The 22,866-nt window shown below is 39.0% G+C and overlaps 1 protein-coding gene across 4 annotated transcripts in view; it reads right to left on the reverse strand.

Annotated features, from left to right (window-relative positions):
* Positions 1–22,866, reverse strand: part of Mpdz (multiple PDZ domain crumbs cell polarity complex component) — a 169,295-nt gene that overhangs the window by 28,732 nt on the left and 117,697 nt on the right. The window contains exons 24-31 of one of the 4 annotated variants that reach the window (XM_021642664.2): positions 22,676–22,768; positions 16,228–16,405; positions 13,428–13,538; positions 9,516–9,614; positions 6,196–6,343; positions 2,873–3,069; positions 1,726–1,817; positions 1,432–1,522 (exon numbers count right to left, since the gene is read on the reverse strand). In XM_021642664.2, coding sequence (XP_021498339.1) covers positions 1,432–1,522; positions 1,726–1,817; positions 2,873–3,069; positions 6,196–6,343; positions 9,516–9,614; positions 13,428–13,538; positions 16,228–16,405; positions 22,676–22,768 — 1,009 coding nt within the window. The remainder of the gene's footprint in view (positions 1–1,431; positions 1,523–1,725; positions 1,818–2,872; positions 3,070–6,195; positions 6,344–9,515; positions 9,615–13,427; positions 13,539–16,227; positions 16,406–22,675; positions 22,769–22,866) is intronic. The other 3 variants (XM_060365775.1, XM_021642667.2, XM_060365776.1) reach the window with 3 other exon arrangements.

A 22,866-nucleotide genomic window follows, 5' to 3' on the forward strand; every position in this document is an offset into this window, starting at 1 on the left:
GTTTCCTTCTTGCCTCTTATGGTTTGCTTCTTTCCTGGCAATAATATTGCACAGACCCCGACACATTTAAAAGAGAATTTTCACAATGCTGGCAGTTGACAGGTTGGGCTTCACAGTGGTTCCTAAGAGCTGAGCACATTTTCTTTCTCAATGACCCTTTCCTGCCACTCCACATTACTTTGCCCATTCCCTTCCTTAACATTGTAGTTTCAGCAATAAAAAACAAGGAAATCATGAAATTTGCAGGTAAATGGTGGGAACTGGAAAAGATCATCCTGAGTGAGGTATCCCAGAAGCAGAAAGACACACATGGAATATACTCACTCATATAGACATATAATATAGGATAAACCTACTAAAATCTGTGTACCTAAAGAAACTAATCAAGAAGAAGGACTCTGAAAAATGGAAAAAAAAAAAGAAGAAGGACTCTGTCTAAAATGCTCAATCCCCATTTAGAAAGGCAAACAGGATGGACTTTAGGGAACAGGACAGGAGCCTGCCACAGAGGGCCTCTGAAAGGCTCTACTCTGCAGGATATCAAAGCAGATGCTGAGACTTATAGCCAACTTTTGGGCAGAGTGCATGGAATCTTATGAAATAAGTGGGAAATAGTAAGACCTAGAGAGGACAGGAGCGCCACAAGGAGAGCAACAGAACCAAAAATTCTGGGCACAAGGGTCTTTTCTGAGACTGATACTCCAACCAAGGACCATGCATGGAGATAACCTAGAACCCTTGCACAGATGTAATCCATAGCAGTTCAGTGTCCAAGGGGGTTCCATAGTAATGGGAACAGGGACTGTCTCTGACAGGAACTGATTGGCCTGCCTTTTGATCACCTCCCCTTGAAGGGGGAGCAGCCTTACCATGCCACAGAGGAAGACAATGCAGCTACTCCTGATGAGACCTAATTGACTAGGATTAGAAGGAAGGAAAAGAAGACCTCCCCTACCAGTGGACTTGGGGAGGAGCATTCATGGAGAAAGAGGAAGAAGGGAGGGATTGGGAGGGGAGGAGGGAGGGAACTACAGAGGGGATACAAAGTAAATAAAGTGTAATTAATAAAAAAATTTAAGAAAAGAATGAAAAAAAAAACATTGTAGTTGTCAGGTTCAGGTAGTTGTTGGAGTGTGTGCTCTTCCTTGCCCCATGTATCCTGGCAAAAGACTTCTGTTTCCTAACCTTCTACTACACTGTTCACACGTAACTCCTCCATAACATCTCTTTCCAGAGCAGAACCAAACATCCGTCTCCTCTCATAACCGCATATGCAGGCTTTTCAGGTATCCTTTGCAAAAGTTGTGTGTCTATTCATGAAAGTGCTGTCTGGTGATTATCTTTTAATCCCTGTAATGTTCTATAATGGTTAACTAAGTTAATAGTGATATCAATGTAATCTTCCTCAAGAAATAAAAATATTACAGTTACCTCCTTATTTTGAGGACTCTCTGAGGCTGAAGGCAAAGGGTCTGCTGCATTTCCAGGACAGACAGCCATCTGGTTCACTGCATCTTCATTTCTAAAAGAAGAATGTATCAGTCCATCATATTATTATACTATTCCCATCCTCTTACTTGAAGAGTCATAAAGACTATTAGGAACAAATTGTCTGTCCCCAAAACCATAAATCCCACAGTAGACATACATATAACTGTTTTCTTTTCATTGAAAATGATTCAAAGGTGAAATATATTCAGTAAACCAAACAGAGAAAATGCTCACCTGATAAAAATAATTTTTACTTTAGATGGAGCACATTTAATGATTGATGAAGCATTCTGATGACTTCTGCCATACAATATTTGGCCATTGATCTATGAGGAGCAAGTATCATTAGTTAAATGTAAAATTCATTACTTTAGTTTTTTATCATCCTGTCTAGCTAATAAAAAGTGAATTGCTCTCTTTATCATGCTATATACATCTTTCCTCTTCAGAACACAAACCAAAATTTGGATGATGAATATAGAAGATCTCATGTTTAAAGCTAACATTAAGATGATATACATGAATTCTGATATATCTGGACAGTCTGTAGGAACACAATTTTGACCAAATAAAGAGAGAAGACAGCCAGCTTCCTGACAGACAAGGTCTCTGTGGCCTGAGGAGAACACCCGGGTAGGCCTTGGCCATAGAAGCATGCTCTGGTAAACAGGGTGCTCAAAGTCACTCCTGTGAGCGACGTGGGGCATGGCGGCAGACTATTTTTAAGCAGCACAGCGTTCTACAGAAATGAAACTGCCATCACAGATGTCCAGTCATGGAGCCACCGAAGCCAGAGCTAGTCTAGACAGCAGAGACACTGCACTACATGGAAGAGTACAAAGGCAGTATGAAGTCCTGCTGATCCTGCCTCAGGAGGCAAGGAAAAGCAAACAAAGTCTAAACACTATAAAATATGGTCTGTAGATCTATTTTGGTTGGCAGGCTGAGATACTGCTTGCATTAGTTTTGACCTCATCTCATCTCATCTCACCCCCAATACTTACTTCTTTAGGGATTTGACCTTCAGAATGTCCAGTGGGTCAGCATCATTACTGGGGAATGCTTGGTCATTTGGCATGTCAAAAACTCGCAATAAAAATAAAGCACACCCAAAAAATGGTTTTGAAGTGTGATTTTTATTGCTATCTTGGGGAAAAAACTGTTTCTGGTGATGCGGAGTCATGACCTTAAATGTGAGTTAATGGGACACAAACTATGCTGTAGAGATTTGGTATTGAGTCAAATTTGCTGCACTGAATCAATTTTATTAGGCAACAGACAGTTTTCTTAGTCACCATACAGTGTCTGGGTGACTTTCTGGAAACTGGGGTTTCCACTATCTGATACAATAGCAAATTCAAAACTGTCTACCAGCACCTACCTCTAAAAGCTCATCGGCAATCTGTAGTCGGCCATCTCTCCCTGCTGCTCCATTGGGATCAATCCCCACTATAAACACACTCATTCTGCTTCGATCTTTGTTCCCAGCAAGACTCAGGCCCAAACCGCCATGACCTTTCTCCAGCTCAATCATGTGGAGCTGGCCTGTCAGAGTTCCATAACGTTCTTGGATATTTTCTACACATAACAAATGCATTTACAGTTAATTCACAGCCAAATGCTTTAATATAAAAGAGTATTTAGATTTATCTTAAGGGACATTATTTGCTCCAAAATAATTTCTTTGGCAGTTAAAAGTCAGACAGACTGGCTGGTCTGGACATCAGGACTGTTTTCCCAGAATAAGCAAACCCTGAGGGAATTCGCCACATTAAGGGTAAACACAGCATACTGTGAGGCTAGCCGCTTAACCGTGCTAGCAATGGGTCCAACAAAAGTGATTCAAGTTTATAAATCTCAGTAGACTATGATTAAACCAGAAAAATCAAGTAATCACTCGAAAAGGAGGGCAGAGCCAGAGTATCCACAATACTTTTGTTCACTGGGCAGCGGAAGCTTCTCCAACAGAGGCAAATCTGTCCATCATGATAGCCAGCTATCCACAGGGAAGAGACTGGTCTTCCCCAGGGTACACGGCCATCAGGTCAGGACAAGGCAATATACTTGTCACAGCTTTAAACAATCTGTCCTGGCTACATGATAACAGATCTCCTGGTCAATAGTTTGTCCTCCCACTTTAATCTGAGAGGTTAAGGACACAAGTAGGTGGTCAAAGCAAAAGCCCATGTCAGGCTCACTGAAAAGCCCAACCCTGCTGCCTATGCCAGTCAGTCATCTTAGAGAAGTAGAGCCCTGGTGAACATGTCAATCATCCCATGTAAGTGGTCATAAGTTTTTATTTTAAGCCATTATGCTTTATGGTAACTGGTTTAAAAAATAAAGGACCTCCTGTAACATTCAGATAATTTTGCTTAGGTGATCACATTTGACAAGTCACCTCTTAGAAAATTACTCCAGGGCTGATGCCCTGCACTCATGTGGACTCTTTCCTACATCAGTTAACTGAACATCTCTGGCCTCATTTCACAATCAAGCAGGGTAACTTTCATGTTCCATGCATTCTAATTTTTGTCAACTTCAGCTTCCTTAAAGCAAACAATTAGGATTTTAAAATGAAAATTTTTGAGAGCTGGAGAGGTAGCCCAGAGTTATGAGCATTTGTTGCTCTTGCAAGGAGCCCATGTTCAGTTACCAGCACCCACAAAAGTAGTTTACAACCACCTGTAACTCCAGTTTCAGAGCATATGAGGGCTCCAGGCACCCATGTGGTATAGACACATATATTCAGGTAAAAACTTTCTTCCTTCATTTTTATTGAAGAAAAGATCTTACCAAACCTAAATCCAACAGGAACCTAATATCCAAAATACATAAAGAAATCACAAACCAAATAACCCAATTAAAAAATGGGGTACAGAGAATTCTCAACAGAGGACTAGGAAATGATGGAGAAACATTTAAGGAAATTATCAACATCCTTAATTATCTGGGAAATGAAAATCAAAATTATTCTGAGATTCCACCCATCAGAGTGGCTAAGATCAAAAACTTAAGTGACAGCACATGCTGGAGAGAATGTAGAGAAAGCAGAGCACTCTTCCTTTGCTGGTCAGAGTTCAAACTTGTACAACCACTTTGGAAATCAATTTGGCACTTTCTCAGACAACAGGGAATAGTGCTACCTCAAGATGCAGCTATATATCTAAAAGTTGCTCCACTATTCAACAGGGACATTTGCTCAACTATGTTCATAGCAGCTTTATTTGTAATAGACGGAATCTGGAAACAATCTAGATGTCCCTCAACCAAAGAACGGATAAAGAAATTGTAGTACATTTACACAATGGAATACTATCCAGCTATTAAATACAAGGAAATCATGAAATTTGCAGGCAAATGAATGAAACTAGAAAAGATCATCCTGAGAGAGGAAACCCAGAATCAGAAAGACACTCATGGAATATACTCACTTATAAGCTGATATTAGTCATATAATCTACAGACCTAAAGAAGCAAATTTACAACGAGGATCTTAGGGAGGATGCTTAATTCTCATTCAGAAGGGCAAACATAATAGACATTGGAAGTGGTCGAAGAGAGGAAACAGGATAGGGCCTACCATAAATGTCCTCTGAAAGACTCCACCCAGCAGAGGATTGAAGCAGATGCTAAGACTCACAGTCAAACTTTGGGCAGAGCTCAGAGAGTCTAGGAAAGAGTGGTTAAAGAGAAGGACCCAGAGTGGACAAAGAGCTGCACAAGAGGGCCAACAGAGCCAACATATCTGGGCTCGTGGGGGCCTGCAGAGACTGATGCACTAATCAAGGGCCATGCATGAAGAAGACCTAGACCCCTGATCAGATGTTGCTGATAGGCAGCTCGGTCTCTATATGGGTTTCCTAGTAAGGGGAACAGGGGCTGTCTCGGACATGGACTCTGTTACTTGCTGTTTGATCATGTTCCCCTGGTGGGGCTCCGTTGCCAGGCCACAGGGGAAGAAAATGCAGGCAGTCCCAATGAGACTTGATAGGCAGGGATCAGATGGTAGGGGAGGAGAGCTTCCCCTTCTGAGAAATAGAGCTAAAGGGAGGGAGGGGCTACAATCGGGATATAAAATAAATAAATTGTAAAAAAATAAAATAAAAGCCAGAGGAAGCCTCATTTTAAAAACGCTTTCATCCACATAAAATCAAACACATGAATCTAAAACAATTTTTTTAAATTAAACATTCATGACTTTTGCCTCATTTTTGCATTGGACACTATGTTAGCATAACTGTAGATGTTACCCAATACAGTAGTAGTAACCTGATAAAACTGCATTTAAAACTGCATTTGCCAGATGCCCAAAGAGCTGATTTTGATAATTATAATGTCACCATTAATTTCAGAGGTTCAGGACATAATAACAATAACCATCAGATACTACAAAGAGGAGTCTAAGGCCTGTAAAGGGCAGTGGTTGTTCAAGCTAAACCCATATTGGATTTTAAGAGGATGTCTTGATGGCTGTAACTGTCATATGAGAAGCAAGAGGGCTTTATGAGAAACGTGCATTTAAAGTAGAAAAGGAAAGTGATGTCATGCCTTAACAATGCAATTAGTAATCAAGGGAAACAAACAGTAGTTCTACTTACAACTGCAGTATATATCACTAAACATGAATCATTTGTTCATACAAAATGAACCCAGAGATATTTTAATACTTGGTATAATTAAGGACATCTCAAACACACAACTTACTCCAGCTGTAACCAAACTCATCCTCTTTGTCATCATCTTCTAGGACTGCAGATGGCTGCACACAATCACTACCCATCTCTGAAGGAGAGGGGGGAGGAACATCACACAATGCAGCCTTCTCTGACTCAGATTCTGACTGGCTGGGAGCCTGTGGGGACAAGAAGAATTCAGTGGGCATGTGCCATCTCATGAGAACTTAGAAGAAAACAAATAAGAAATAATTCCAAAACCAATGGCCAGCTCTATAATGTCCTCCAAATAACAGAAAGCTTGTATGTGCACACAGAAAATGTTAGGAAGGATTTGGGAATCAGCACAATTCATGAAGGTGTTATTTGCTAATGCAAACCAATGAAAAATTCAATTTGAAGGTTTAATGACCTAAGGAAGAAATATATTCAAATTTCCCTGTTTGGGAAATAAAAAAGTAAGGATGCATGTAAGATCTTATGGGACATTTAAGGCTGTTAAAAAAAACAAACAAATAGAAAGCAAATTAACAAAGAACATATCCCTTACAACTTGTTAGTGAAGGCCACTGAGATGGCTTTTTAGGTGCAGGCACCTGAGCAAAGTCTCAAGGCTTGAGTTCAATCCCTGGGCTCCCACCATAGAAGGAAGGAACTGACTCCCACAAATTGACTTATGACCTCCACATCTGTAATGTAGACCATACATGTGCATGTCCACACACCCATACTAACAACATAAATAAATGTAATAAAATAACAACAAAACCTGTGAGCAAGACTTTTTCTGTAGACCTGGGGACTGCCCCAGGATCCTGAATATACTAGGTAAGTGTTCTTCTGCGTCACAGCTCCAGCACTATATGAACAATTTTTTGTTGCTGCTTGACTCCTCTCCCTGAGTATCTTTGAACAAATCCATAAGAAATAACACTACCCATGTAGGTTGCTGTCTCAGGACAGCCTGCCTGTCAACATAGAGCCCAAAGCCCCGGTTCTTTTGTGTGGGGGTAAGATCACCTCCAAGTTTTTAATGCCACAGGGGCTAACAAGGGATCCATTAAACAAAGCTAGGTATGACATGCCTGTTGTCACTCAGGAGCACTGCTACTATTTAAAAGTTCTTATATGAGTTATTATCTGGCAGCGGGTTAGAATTTGAAAGGCCAGTGTGTCTCATTTATTTTGCAGATGAACAAACTAAGACCTGTGAAGGAAAAATCTTGCTTAAAATCCAGTGCTAGTCTTTTTCGCAGTTCTTTTCTTTTACATTTATTTATTTCCCATATTAGTATGAGTGGGTGATTAGGAGTACGCGTGCTTCAGGGTGAGTGTAGAGCACAGAAAAATAGCTTGCTAGAGCCGGCTCCCACACCAAGACGTTTCTAGGGACTGAACTCGGACCACTGGTCTTGGTGGCAAGCACCTAGAACTACTAAGTGACCTTGATAGCCATTTTCTGTTTAGCTCTTACCACAATGCATTTTATGTTAAAGCTTGCTATCTTCTCCAGCTTCCACAGTAAGACAGTACCTGTGTCTCAAGATCAGGGACAATCAAACTAAGTACTAACATCAGGCAGTCACTCAGGTTTTCAACCTACGTATTTTTTTCTATCATTTATGCAACCTTTGTGAAGAAAATGAACTCCCACATGACCTGTTGTAATTTTTGTGTATATTTATTCTTTTCTAAAATTAACCTGTTTTAAAAGAAGACACTCCTAAACACTTCAGAATGTAGGAATGCCTTGAAACAGATCAACACCAGACTTTCACGCACTAAATACAATCTTTTTGCAAACTCAAAATGCACAGTTTACCAGCAAGGTGACAGCATTAGCCGACAGATTCAGGGCAACTGATTTTCAGGCATAGAATTTGCTGTACTAACAACGTTCAGTTTACTCATCATTGGTCAAATAAATAAAAGTTACAAGTACCAATGAAATCCCTGCTGTCTTTCAGAATGCTGTGTTATAAATCTCTCAAATAATATACAGATAAAAATGTGCCAGCACACCAGAAACTTCACTTGATCCAACCAAAATTCAGACATCATACTAACAAAGACATGTACATAAGAAGCTTTCTGGCAAAAGAGAAAATTTCTTCTCTGTATCATCAAAAAGTATTATTTGGCTAACATGAAGTAATTTAGGTCTCTGGATGTGTATTTTTTAGTTCTTTCTACAGTTGTTGTTGATATTTTACTTAATAATAAAGAAAAATTCTTCTCATTTCAAAATCTATCAGTGCTGCATACACAACACTCTGCATTTTAAATTGTAACCCAAGCCAACTGACTGATTGCAGAACTAATATTTGCCTTCTTCCTGAAGGAGCAATTAAGTCTTCTATTTGTATGTATCAAGATCATGTAAATGGCTTGCTATTGACACTTCTTAAAATCTGTTAACAAAAATATGTATTTCACAAAGGTCATTTAACTTTGTTGGTAGAAACAAAAATGCAATAGTAATCACCCAAGCTTCTGTGCACACGTCAAGTAAAATTAACATGCATGTCAAACAAAAACACTCCCACATTACACATGTTGCGTGGAGACAAACCTTAAATGGTGTGGGAGCAAAAGGGTCAGTTGGGGAACAATGGGAGATGACTGTACTTGAATGTTGTAACTCCTATAGTAACAGAAAACATATCCCTTCAGCTACAGCTTCTTCTCTTATCCATGACACAGTAAAATGAAAATCCAATGAATATTCATAAAGTGGTTTCTAAAAGAAAACTACTGACAGCTTTCTTCCTTTCTATTACCAAATTATAATAGAAAAGAATTTCATAAATTTTTGTTTTAAATTTGGTCTTATAATTTTATACTATGAAAATGCCCAAGTAAAAAGTGATAATCATAGAAACAGTTATACTTCCTGTTCTGATATTTATATAGACTTACTCTATGAATATTCAGAAAGCATTGTCATGTACACACACACAACACACAAAATTATCTGCAGAGTGACTAACTCATAGAAGAGATTTTATGATCATCTTATACAAATCTGAAGATGTTTTAAGACAATGCAAGGTTTAAGAAAATTGTATTTAAAGTATTTTATATAAATGGCAACAAAAATTTAAACATAAAAATTAAATCACGCTAAAATGCAGGAAAACCACTGAATTCTCTTTTTTAACTTCAGGTAAAAAAAAATTCTCTGGCAGAACAAAATGCTTAGAAAGAACTTGCATGTCCACTCAGAATACACACTGGTTGTTTTCTTCGTTTTTCTAACTAAATGTAGTAAACAGTGAAGTGGGACAACAGCACATTAAAAACAACAGAACATTCGCAAAGGCAACGACAAGACAATGGACGTTATCCAACCTTGTCAGTGGTGAGCTGGAGAGAGTCTGCAAATGGGTTAGTGCTGCTGAAGCTGTACTTAGGGTAAAGGCTGTGCGGCAAGGAAGGCAAGGGGGATTTCTAAAAGGAAACAGAAGATGCGCTGAAGGCACAAGAAATGTACTGCAAACAACCCAACCCCCAGAACAAAGTATTTAACTCCTTAGAGCTCCCCATGGGAAACTGAAGTCAGTCACAGTGGCTCACAGCTTCTCCTTCTTAAACAGCTACGGATAGTTTGTTTCTAATGACACCCGAGTCTAATCACTCCAGAAAGAAAAACAGATTGACGACTGACCTGACATTTCTTCCATTTTTCCTGAAGGATTTACTAACATGGTGCATCTACCCTGCCCTTGTTACACACTAGCTTCAGATTCCGGAGCATCCGCACATGTATTTTGGAAGAAAAGCCACAACCCTGATCTTTCCTTCACTTTTAGAAATGAGTGCCATGACTTTTCAATTGTTTGCATAGAATGCACATCAGTAACTTTCATTCCTTTACATTGTCCCCCATTAAGGAAATTGCCCTGGGACCAGCCAGCAGACACCGATTTAGAACAATCACATTTTTAAACTTTAAGAAGTGGAAAAAAAAAAAAAAACCAGTTCATTCATTATATTGGGTGTTCTACTCCTTACCACTTTCTGTGGAAATTTGACAGAGTCATATTTTAATAAAGGAAAAGAAAAACTCTGACAATATCTCTTACATTATTGAAGAATTTAAAGCTCTAGATAATATTTGAAGTCTGTGTTTAGTATTTCTCTTAGATTTTGTAACTTGACTGTAGTAGGCCCCTAGCTGGGACTGTTAAGGCTGAATATACATATTAAAGGCAGGAAGTCAGCCAAATAGAATTTAGCACGTTCATATTTAAAAAGAAAAAAAAAGTAATTTCCTTAGCACAATAAATTCTTCCTTTCACACCCGCTATCTTTTCCTTCTATTGACTGGATCTTTCAAAGAAAATTGCAGACATTTAAAATTCATGTTGGCTCCAATTAAATGTTCCTGTTACTTCTCTCTGAAAAAGCCCGATTGCCAGGCATGCAGTGGAGGGGCTGGTCACGTGACTCTACGCTACCCGGGAGAGCATGTTGGAGACACTGTCCCCCAGCTCCAGCATCAACGCTTATGCCACATTACCCTTTCAATGTGTGCTTCCTGCAATGTTTTCCCCAAGAGGCAAGGCAGGAAAAGATATGGGTACAATGACATTTCTGTTCCTCTCAACTTCCTCCCTGCTTTTCAGTTTAAAATGTCAACTCCTGCTTTACTCAAGAGGGGAGTGTAAGTGCCAAGAAACATGACCACTTAGTAAGATGAAAGAAATGACTGGGCAGTGCAAAACACTGGCGTCCTGGAGGTGTGGGTAGACAGTATTTCTGGTCATCAAGCGTGGCTGACTCAGGGCCTGTCCTTTGTGACTATGTGGAACAACAGGACTGACCCATGATGACAAGACCTGCAACTCCGTGAGGCCTCTAGTTTTCAATCTTCAGACCTTACAAGATTTCAGTTTGGTGCTGTCTGAGGAGGAGCAATGCACATGGAATGGTAGGTCACTTATATCAATAGGGAAATAATTATAAAACTGATAGGTTGCTAAACAAAAAAATTCAATGATAAAATTTCCCTAGGGAATTAAAGGGCCGGTGAAGGGGCCCACCCAGGAGTCAGAATGTACACAGCCCTAACTCAGTGTCACACTGAAGGGATTACAAGGGACATGCTGGGGAGTTCTCCTTGAATAGCCAAAGCACAGAGGGACAGACTGGCTTCTCAACTGCACAGCATTTTCCTCAGCCCACAAAGAGAACTCCATCCCACAGGGACTCCTTGGCAAGAGCATTTGTGGTGTTTTTCCTTTAGCTAACCAGAGGCCTGATTACTTCCATTTGGAAGTAAATCATGACTAACAAAGAATATCTCATTTTACATGCAAAATTAATTCTAGTTTCCCAAAGCAAAATGTGCCTAACTTGACTAAACATGTCATTTCTGAGCAAGATTTATCCTGGAATAATTGCTATAAAATTAGGTGTCATTATGCCTCAAATAAAAAAATAAGAATATTTTCCAGGTGTATGAGACAATATATTTCCAGCTCATTAGAAAATGTGATTGGCGTTGAAAGAAATGTTTGTAGTTTAAGTGTTCAAAGTAATATTAAGAATCACTATTCAGTAGTTTATAATATTATCCTAAATGCTATGAGTTAGAAATTAAAATAAAACAAAAAAGGGAATTAAACCCTCCCACACAAAAAAATAGCTGTAACTCAACTTAAACAGCCATTTACAATATTACCATGCTGTGTCTATGTTTAACACAACAAATGTTAACAAATGTAAGAAGATTTGTAGTTATTTAAACAAACTCAATAGCATTTGCAAAGAATACAGAGTGAGGCAGCCCTATCATTTGGCAGATTTTCTATCTGAATGGATAATTATTACCTAACAATAAACAACTGAATGGCTAAAAACTGCAGATGTGATGAGAACTGCTTATATTAAGAATTACCACATTTGTTCCACACTGTGAACCCCAGACCAGAGCCACACCTGTCTTGACAGCAAGGAAATGGACCAGTGACTTAAACCTGGGTGCTGTCTAGGGAGGCCAAAAGCCTCATTCCGCTTGTCTCACTGCCCTCACAGGTGCTGTCACTGTGCTTCCATCACTTCAATGTTAATAACATCTTAAATTCTGAATTCTCTAAGGTAAAATTCGTGCACTTTGCATTTACCATCACGTATTTTAGGTTTCACATGATGATTCTGACTGTACTCACATATACGAATATTTTTCTTTCAAAGCCAACCAAACTTAGACCTGCCAGTCAGCAGAGCTTCTGGAAATGGGTGCACAAGCTTCTACACCCAGAAACAGTCTCCTGGAGCTTCAGGAGTTTGATGAATTTCAGGAAATTAGTATTAAGAAAACCCCACTCTGAGAGCATCTGGATGTCTGAATAACTTTCTTGGGACTATGTGAAACATAATTTTAATAACTACTCCATATGAAGACACTTTTCAGTGAAGCATAAAGAAGGAATTAAAACCTACATTAAACTAGTGGCAAAATGTTCACCTTTGGCATCACTAGGGCAAATCAAACATACTAAGCTGCAGTTTGTATCCTGTCTATTGATAATAGCCATTGATGTGCTTATATATTCTTAAAGTTATTTTCATTCAGAGTCTCACTACATAGTACTAATAACATTAAATTTGTAATCCTGTCTGAGCCTCTGGACATCTATGATTGCAATACACTGACTGGCTTCTAAAATATATTTTTAAAATACTTTAACAATGATGACTGAGGGTTGAATGGGGTAGTAGGTTTCTGTCTCCAGTGATTTATGATGACCTATATATTGACTCTAGCTAATAATTAATTATGAAATAATTTGTTTATAAGCAGAATGTACTCTAAGAGCATTCTGTATCTAGCGGAATATGTTAAGATCTAATGATGTGACCACATAGATAAGAGGTTCAATTTAAAAATAAACTAAGAAAACAATGAAGTCTTTATGGATTCCAAGATACACAACCAGAAATAACTGGTGTTTAACCTATTTTTACATTATATTCCTTTCAGGAATTTGTGTATTTTTTTTAAACCAGAATGAATACTAACAAGATATCAACTTGATATAGTAACAAATTAATTCTACTTTCATATATTTTCAAGTCTTCATAGATAGAGGAGAAGAAATTTACGGGCAGCTCAATGTTTCAATACAGCATAGGAAACCTTTTGTAAACACCTTCTGAGTCTTAGGTGCAAAATGCAGACAACTTGGTCCTCACTACATTAGACTCCAAGTTGAGCGCTGTTTCAGTATGCCTACCTTGCCCTTTGTGTTTGCTTACCCTCGGTCTGTTTATAATGCTCTGTACCATAAACACTACAGGGTTGCCTGCTTTCCGAATGGCTTCCACAGCTTGTTCATGGCTTGCATCTCTGAGGTCCATTCCATCCACCTGCAATGGAAGGCCTCAGCTTAACATTTCATGAAGCTAGAGAACAAAGGAACAATTTGGATCAGGAGTTCTGAGGCTCCTTGAGATCCTGGGAGATGTGTTTCAGTGTCAAAAATAAAAGGAGTCAGGCTTGCACAGTTGTCATCCCTCCAGTGGACTCGGGCACCTGGTTTGAATGTAAATTCTGCTGGAGTCATAACCAATTGGAGTGAGGGTTCTCCTTCTGCATTCCTCATAGCACTAGCTGCTCTTTTGTGTTTGTGAGTCAGTTTTTTGGGTCAGTGTCATTAAGGAAACAGTCTAGAGAGACTGCATTCAGGGACCCTTCAAAGAAGTCCATGCTATACTGCCAATTTTTCATAAAGTGACCCACTTAAGACATGGTGGCAGGAGCAATTCTTCATGGGTTTCTCCTAGGGAAATTCAAAGAATAAACAAAATACTGATATTCAGAAAGGTCAGACTACTGTAAGGTTAGCTTTGCAAAGGAATCTGCAGTAGATGTGGCAGGAACTGGAAGCTGAGAAATGGTGTTTGTTTGTTAGTTTCTTATATAAATAGCTTGAAAAATGAAAGTCATTTTATAATGCTTTGTGAGTGATAATCAGGCTCAGCCTTTACACTAGAGGGTCAGGAGAGAATGTAGAGAAAGGCCAAATGCCAATCCTGCAAGATAATTGTGGATGGTATCACTTCCATTTACCAAGTAAAGCTCAGAGTGGACACAGTTTCATAGATGAAAACCAATCATTAAGTCCTAGCATAGAATTATATACATTTAGTTAAAAGCCTTTCTCAGGTTGATACTTTGCTGATATAACAATATTTTCCAGTTCATACTAAAATGGCCTTTAATGTCTCTAACAAGTCAATATTCATGCCTACTGTATGTCAACTAGACACCACTGCTCAAGTCCAGAGCACACTAGTTCAGGCCTGTAATGGAATCACCAGGCCTATAAAGGCCTAGGCTTCCTATTTTCTGGAGAATCTCTACATATAATGTCCTGAAGAAGCCACCACTAACCTACGTGCAGGTATTTTACAACACACACCAAAACATCCTTTCTTTTCTATTTGAAAGGAAGGTTTTAATTAGTATGGTTCATTCTTTACTAATTTTAGTTAATATTTTAATTGTTTTAAAGAGCATTTGGGGGCAAACAATACTCAATAATGTCTAAAGATGAATGCAAATAATTTTTATTTTTCTCTTTAGCCAAAAAGTACTTAATAGTTAAACATAATATAAACATCCTAGTCACAATTTGAGTTGAAACTTTTAGATGGGGTTCTAACTCTGAGAAAGAATTGCATTAATGGGGTTAGTATTTCATTTAATGAGAATAGGGCAGTATGTCCTGTTATTTGTTCTTATAGATGGTCACAGAAAAAAAGAGAGCCACAAGATGACTGTTTCCTCTCAAACTTTTTTATCTCTCATTTCTTCAGGCTCAGAGAATGAATGAATAGATGAATGAATGAGCAACCCAATTCTGAAACATTTTATGTTCGCTGTCCAGTTCTGGGGGAATTAAGCCCAGCACCTTGCATGCACTTGCGGTGAGCACCCTGGCACTGAGCTAAACACCAGGCCAAAGTAGTCATTCTAAATTATGACTGCTATGCAACAGGCAACCTTCTGAACTTAGCGTGTAATTCTTACAGACTGAGGAAATGAGACAATCACTTTTGTAAAGTAAACACAATGCCCACAACATTCATAAACATCTTTACCTCTCAGTTTCTCCTTTCTTCTTACGATGTAAGTTAGGAAAACTGGCTCAGACTCCCACCTCTCAACATTCTAACCCTTCTCTAATTTGCTTCCTTGTGGCCAGGCAGCTACAGTGCCTTGTCTACTGTGGACACTAGGTCCTGGCCCAGCAGCAGGAACACAGTGGCTGCTCGTGAAATACACATTAGTAAGTGCATGCGTGGCTCTACTGTACCTGAGGACTCTGCAAAAGATACCAAATGTTAATTAGGGATGATGTGGGATTTGACTATTTTTCTCTCTTATGTATAGCAAAGTATACACCATGTATGTGCACACAGGGCCTTCTGTGGTAAAGGGGCAAAGTGCTAAGGAGGAGGCTCCTAGCTTTTATGAAACATTCATTTAAAAAGTAATCAAGTTCTCAATAATGAAAATTTTAGAAAAAAAAAAAGACTCTCTTAGAAAAAAAACCCCATTCAACAAAGTTTATCTACATTGAAATGACCAATAAACTATTTCTTGAAATAACATCTTACTGGAAAACTTAACTGTGAGATGTATGTTTTCCCTCCCTGTGAATATATGATGTTAAGTATTTTAATTTTCTCCTAAGAGAATTTCTTTTTTAAAATTTATATTCTTTGGGACCAATACTTTTAAAATTGTTTCTCTGTATCTCTAAAAAGTTTTTACACCAAACATATAATTTGTCATCACATCCTTACCAAAAAAAAAAAAAAAAAAATGGGAAAATGCTTGAATGGCAAACATTTGACTCTAACAGGGGGCAAGGAGTGAACATAAGAATGGCAACTCTGAAGAAGGGGGAGGGAAGGTGGGACTGAGGGGGGGATACAAAGTGAATAAAGTGTAATTAATAAAAGTTAAAAACAAAAAGGAATGGCAACCCCCTTGGTAACGAGAGTAGACAATGGGGACATCTTGAACACAGAGCTCACTGGAGGTTACCTCAATTATTCTGTCTCCTGGCTTCAAGGTTCCATTTTTGCCCGCTGGACTATCTTCAAGAACATGTTTGATGAAAATACCCCTCATCACTTCACCATTGCTCAGCCGGCTCCCCATCCCTCGACCACCAACAATGCTGATGCCCAAGGACTTGCTTGGTTCTCTCCAAAGTTCCACCCTATAAAAATAAATAAATAAATAAATAAATAAATATATATATATATATATATATATATCCACAGAGAATACATATATATATATATCCACAGAGAAAACGCAAAGAAAAAGCTCCCTGAATTTTAGAATTTTCTGTAGATGATACTGTCTTACTTAGGGTTTCTTTTGCTGCAATGAAACACCATGACCAAAAGCAACTTGAGGGGAAAAAAAGTTGATTTCAGCTTATACTTCCACATTGCTGTTCATCATCACTGAAGGAAGTCAGGACAGGAACTCAAACAGGACAGAGACTTGGAGGCAGGAGCTGGTGGAGAGGCCACTGAGGTGCTTCTTACTGGCTTGCTCCTCATGGCTTTCTCAGCCTGCTTTCTTACAGAACCCAAGACCACCAGTGTAGGGATATCACCTCCCAACATGAACTACCCAACCCCACTGATCCCATTTAATTAAGTAAACCCCATTTAATTAAGTAAATGCCTCATAGCTGGATCTTATACAGGTTTTTTTTTTTTCAAATGAAGCTCTCTGCTCTCTCATGACTAACTTGTGTCAAGTTGACAGAAAGATAGCCAGTACAGACATAAAGGACATAGGCAAATTGGAGCAGTCCTGTTAGGCCACAGAGGAGGGCTTTGCAGCCAGTCCTGAAGATACCTGATAAAACAGGATCAGATGAATGGGGAGGAGGTCCCCCCTATCAGTGGACTTGGAAAGGGGCACGGTGGAGATGAGGGAGGGAGGGAGGGACTGGGAGGGAATGAGGGATCGGGACACGGCTGGGATACAGAGTTAATAAAATGTAACTGATAAAAAAAAAAATAAAAAATAAAAAAAAAAAATGAGAGGAAAAAGGCTTGCCCACAGAAGGAAAATGAGATTTGGAAGTCACACATCCAATAAAGAATTAATATCTAGAATGTATGAAAATGCATTTACATATAGATTGAAATTTAACCAAGGGTTCAAATAGACATTTAGCTACTTGTTTATAAATGTTTTATAAACACATAAAACAATGATTAACATGTGTAGAGACACAATCAATATCCAATAGTACATTACCTCACACCTATTAGGATGACAATTATTAACGAAACCAGAAAATTATTAGTGTCTGTGAGGATAGAGAGAAACTGGAACTCTGTGCATCGCTCGCGGGAATGTGACAGGTTACAGCCACAACAGAATATTAAAAATACCACTACCGTACGGAAACAAAACCAAAAGATACAAATCAGAGTTGTGAAGAGATATTTTGAATGCTTGCATCAGAAAAGCATTATCTAGAGCAGGTAAGAAGGTGATGTAAACTTTATGTCTCTTAGAAATGACTGAATAAGGGCTGGCAAGAGGGCTCGGTGCACAAAGTAGTATCTGTGTAATTCTGATTACCCAAGTTTGATCCCTGGAGCCTACAAAAGCACAATGTGTTGGCTTACATCTGTAATCCCAGCACTCCTGTACAGAGATGAGAGGCACAGACAGGAGGGCTGCTCAGAAGCCCACGGGCAGCTAGCCTGGTGTGCACTGAGCAGCAGAAACTGCAGTCATCTTGCCCCAAATAAGGTAGGAGATAAACCAACCTCCAGAAGTTGTCCTCAGACCTGCATGCACATACACACCACAGCATGAAAATAAATAATTTTTACATTTAAAAATAAGCGAAATGATACATAGCTTATTGGAATTTTATTCTGTCTTAAAAAGGAAGAAACTGCCGAAACATATTACAACGTATACCAACTCTGAGTACCCTATGCTATGTGAACTTGGCCAGCTAAATGAAGTAAAGGCCAAATGCCTATGGCTGCACTCACACAAGGTCCAGAGCAGACGTATCTGGAGATAGGACACAGAATGAAGTCTCCTCTGCGGGGAAGTGAATAGGGAGGTATTGTTTAGTGTACACATTCTTAGGTTTACATGACAAAAAGTCTTCTATAGATGATGGTACTATAGTTATAGCAAAGGTTTCAAATTGCACACTTACAAATAGAATAATATGTGTTATCACCATGGAACTCTAGTCATAAAAGATCATTGAAATACCTTCCAAATTATGTGTTTACTTGGTATTAATATTGGACTCACATTGTAGGCTAAAGTGCAAGCCAGTAAGAAGTCCCATTTTGCAGGAGTGTTAATAATACAGTCATTAAATGATCAGGAGATTCAGCTATCACTGAACAGATGGCAGCTCCCAGGTTTAGCAGCCAAATCCAGGGAAAGAACACTTTTTTCACACGCTAATCAGAAGCTTGCCTCTGTAGGAGTCTTTCTTGCCAGAGCAGACCTGGTCATTAACAGTCAGGGCATGAAGGGCAGTTGTTGAAAATATTCTACATGAAATGATCCAGCACCTTCTGAGATTCCCTTATCTGCTTTGCACCTTCCACTCCAGGAAGCACAGTGCTCCTTGCTGTTGCATAAGATGATTTCATATGCTACTAACTTGGGTCCTTATCACGTTATCTATCATCTCTTCTTATCTGTGCCATAAGCACAGAACTCACATAAATAGCTGCTAACAGCTAAAGGGTTAAGGACAGAGGCTGAGGATCTAACTGGTAAAGTGACTGGTGTGTGTGTAAAAACCTGAGTTTTGGCTGGCTCAAGCACTAGAAAAGGGAAAAGAGCTAAGGATGGATTTACAGGACCATCTTGTGAAAAGGGAGGGATGCAAGAATGAGGTGACTTTTGGCAAGGAGTGTTGACAAGGTCCTGCATGTATTTCAGAGCTCCTGGAAGACAATGATGTGGACACTGAGGACAAGAAGATGGCAAGGTCCAGTGTGTCCTCAACACTGACATCTGGGTTGTTCAATGAGAAGAACACTGGACTGCTGTCAAGGGAAAGAAGAGGCAGAAAGAAAGGCCGCTGTGCGTAACAGATGAAATGCGTGACACAAACATTTCCCCTTTGGTGAGGACGCTGTGTTAACTGTAAATACGTAAGCCTAGAAAGCTCATCTGTTTAGTTGGAAGGAATTAGTTGAAAGAAGTTGAACAATAATTTCTGTGACTATAACAAGCTAAAATATTATTCAATATTTTCTCTCTAGGAAGTTTATTAAATCAAATAAAGCAATGTCCTTTTCTATTTTTTACATTTACTGTATATGTGTGTGCCTGTATGCATATGCTCACATGTGCATGTATCAGTTTGAGGTATACACATATGCATATGTAAATGTATATGCCTGTGCCCATGCAGAGGGAAGAGGAGGGGACTCAGCCCCTCTTTGCCATTTCTTAAAGCAGTTTTTACAGTAAATTGTAAAACAAAGAAATGCAGCCAATGTATGCATATATTTTAAAAGCCAGATAGGACCCTTGAGCTCATAAGAAAAATTTAAAAATGAATGATAGGAAATGTCTCCCAAGACTGCTCACTGCCAACTGTGAGTTAGAAACAATTCCTGGAGTGACATGAGTAGCAAACTATAATAAGGGTTAGGTGTCCCAATCCCATTCTTCCAGGGAGCTGCTTTTTTTTTTTTAACTTAATCCTCATATCAAGCCTAGGAGGTACAGATTCTTTCGACCCTGATTCACCATGAAAGGAAGAATTACGGATTCAGGAACTTTGACAAACAGCACTGGGCATTCTAGCTGGTTGCGAGGTTTAAACAGCCTGTTGTGATGTACAGTCTGTGAATCCTTAAACAACGCAGAGTACAGCCAAATGATCAGAGGCGAGACGCTAGGCTGTTTGGTCCTTAGACAAACATGGTGGCTATCTCTGGGAAAGAAGGACATCTAGAAAGGGACACTTTGCGGAGCATGAGCTGGCTCTGGGGCCAGACAGCTGGGTTGTGTGAGCAGAGTCCCTGCCCTGCTTTTCTGCTATTTAATTACATGACACTAGGCAACCTACTTAGTCTCTTTGTCTCACTTATCTCAGCTGTGAAATGGAACCAATAAGAGTCTCTAATAAAATGGTCTTATGAGGAATTAATTACTTAATATATAGTTGCAAAATGAATGCTTTGGCAGCAAAGCAACAAATAAATCTATGATAATGATGATGAGAGGGCGATGATGAGGGTTGGTGGTGGTGGTCATCATGGTGGTAGTGATTTCCACAGGAATAACAGGTAGTATAGTATTCTATCCACATGACAACTGAGCAAATGGCATCCACCTCAACAAGCCTACACAGTGTCATTTTCCATCTGTTGACAGAATGCTTTAAAAAGGTTACACATGTCATTTGGAGGAAATTCATGTATTGAAATAGAAGTGCAAACTGCTATGATCACCATTAAAAGTAACTTCAAATAAAGTTTTAAAATACATATAAGTCTATAAGCCAGTAATTCTGCTTCTGAATATATATATATATATATATATATATATACACATCCTAGATAAGACCTCATGCACATACACTAAAAATATACACATTCACTGCACATAATTGGTGTAATAGCACTATTAGCCACTCAAGTATTACCTATGGCCTGAATCAGATCTTTAAGTAGCAGTATGACACGGATCTCCAAAGCACAAGCCAAAAAAAAATGTAATCAAGCAAGGTAAATAATATACGTGGAAATCACTAACAAAAATCTATTTATGCCTGTTTCATAACCTGAATTTTATAAAATGATTGCGTATATATGATGTATGTGCAGAAGCACCCATGCCATGGAATGCCTGTGAAAGTCACAGGGCAACTCTGTGGAGTTGTTTCTCCCTTTCCTCCTTTTGTACGGTCTGAGAATTGAACCCAGATTAACCAGGTCAACTTGGCTTGAGAGTCTTTACTGCTGAGCCCTTTCATCAGTCCCATTTTACAATCCTTAACACTTAGCTAACAAGTGTCCTCTATTTCAACACAAGTCCTTGGTGACTTTGTTTCCAGTGCTGGGAGGTGAGCCTTGTTTCCAGAAAGCTCTGGCTGTGCTGGTCTGCTTCTTCATCATCACCTATGGACAGTCCTTGGAGTGCTTTAGTGCTTCTCTACACAATACTGAAAGCCTCTGTGTAAATCATCACCACAGAGGGAATTCTTAGGCTGATGTAAAGACGAGACAGGAAGAGCAGAGCATACAAACTTTCCAGACCCAGGGATACATGCATCTTCTTCTCTAGACTGCTTCCTTTTGTTTAGCTACTTGTGACAAACACACAGCCTGGACCAGGTACTTACTGAGGACTGCCCCCTGCCATGTGGGGGCTGTTTAGAGGCAGAACTTATTGAGCCCTCTTCCGAATTTAAAAGATTCCACAGCTAATCCCATTATACAAATGAAAAGCTTTCACATATATCCTATTCTCAATGTGGATAATGCTGTAGAGAGGCAGCAAGCTAACTGGCTATTGAAGAAATTGAAACTGAAAACTCTTGTTAGGGAGATGCTTGGTTTCTCTGAAATGACATAAAATAGTCTTTTCTACTATTGCTATAGGTTAAATCTCACTTGTGAACAGGCAACCTCACAATGCATGGCTCCATGGTAATGGTTAATTTTCAAACAGCTTGAGGGGCTAAACCATGATTACTAATATTTGATATCCTACATTGTTCTTTGCTTCACATATCTCAAGATCTTGCCTGACCAAAGACAGTCTTACCTTACCCAGAGGCAGAATTTATGTCTTAGACTTAATTCTTGGTTATACAGCAAATTATCAACTTTGTTTCTGGGTCCTACCAAAGCCTCAGTGAACCCCATTACACAGAAGCTGACTTAACTCAGCAAGAACATGTTAGCATGTCCTCATGTTACAGTGTTTTCACCTGGCATAGGCAAGGTCACTCTTCTTTGCTGCACAAGAACCAGTGCCAGCATATGTAAGGCTTTGAACAAACTCAGCTTGTGAGAACAAAGTTTCCTGCTCACATTTCTGTCTCTCTCTCATATTTACAGTTAATATATGTGTGTGTATGCTAATATATACAATTTTAAACGTAAATAAGTATATAAGCATAATGTTAAAATGTAAACAAACATTTGGCACTGTACCCAAAACTGTTCAGAACTTATTTATTCCAACTACCTATGCATACTTTCCTCTAGATAATTGTCTTTAGTCTGCTACAAATCGTTGCATATAAGTTAGTTTTAACCCTGTATGATAAACATTATTTTCTCTAATATACATATGAAGAAATAAAGAGTTAACACTGCTTTTATAAAAAAAAGTATCTGGTGCCATAAGAAGCAATCTATAGGCCAGTGTGTAGACCATAAACCCTTCCTCTCTATCTCTCTAAGCATACAGACCCACTGAATGGGCCGAACACAGAAGCAGTCCTTACCGCCGAGGCTGACTCCAGCTGCTGTAGGCTGCATTCTGCAGTTCACTTTCTTCCCCTTCTCCTTCTTCTCGCTCTGGTAGTTCTGGCATGTCTCTGGTTAAGGAAACATATAGTGAGAATTTGGAGTAACACTTTCTTAAACAGGCAAGCTAAAAAAGCAGAGCTGTCTGAATTTTCATTGTACCTACTTA

Source organism: Meriones unguiculatus, chromosome 12 (assembly GCF_030254825.1).
Source record: "Meriones unguiculatus strain TT.TT164.6M chromosome 12, Bangor_MerUng_6.1, whole genome shotgun sequence".
Taxonomy (NCBI): domain Eukaryota; kingdom Metazoa; phylum Chordata; class Mammalia; order Rodentia; family Muridae; genus Meriones; species Meriones unguiculatus.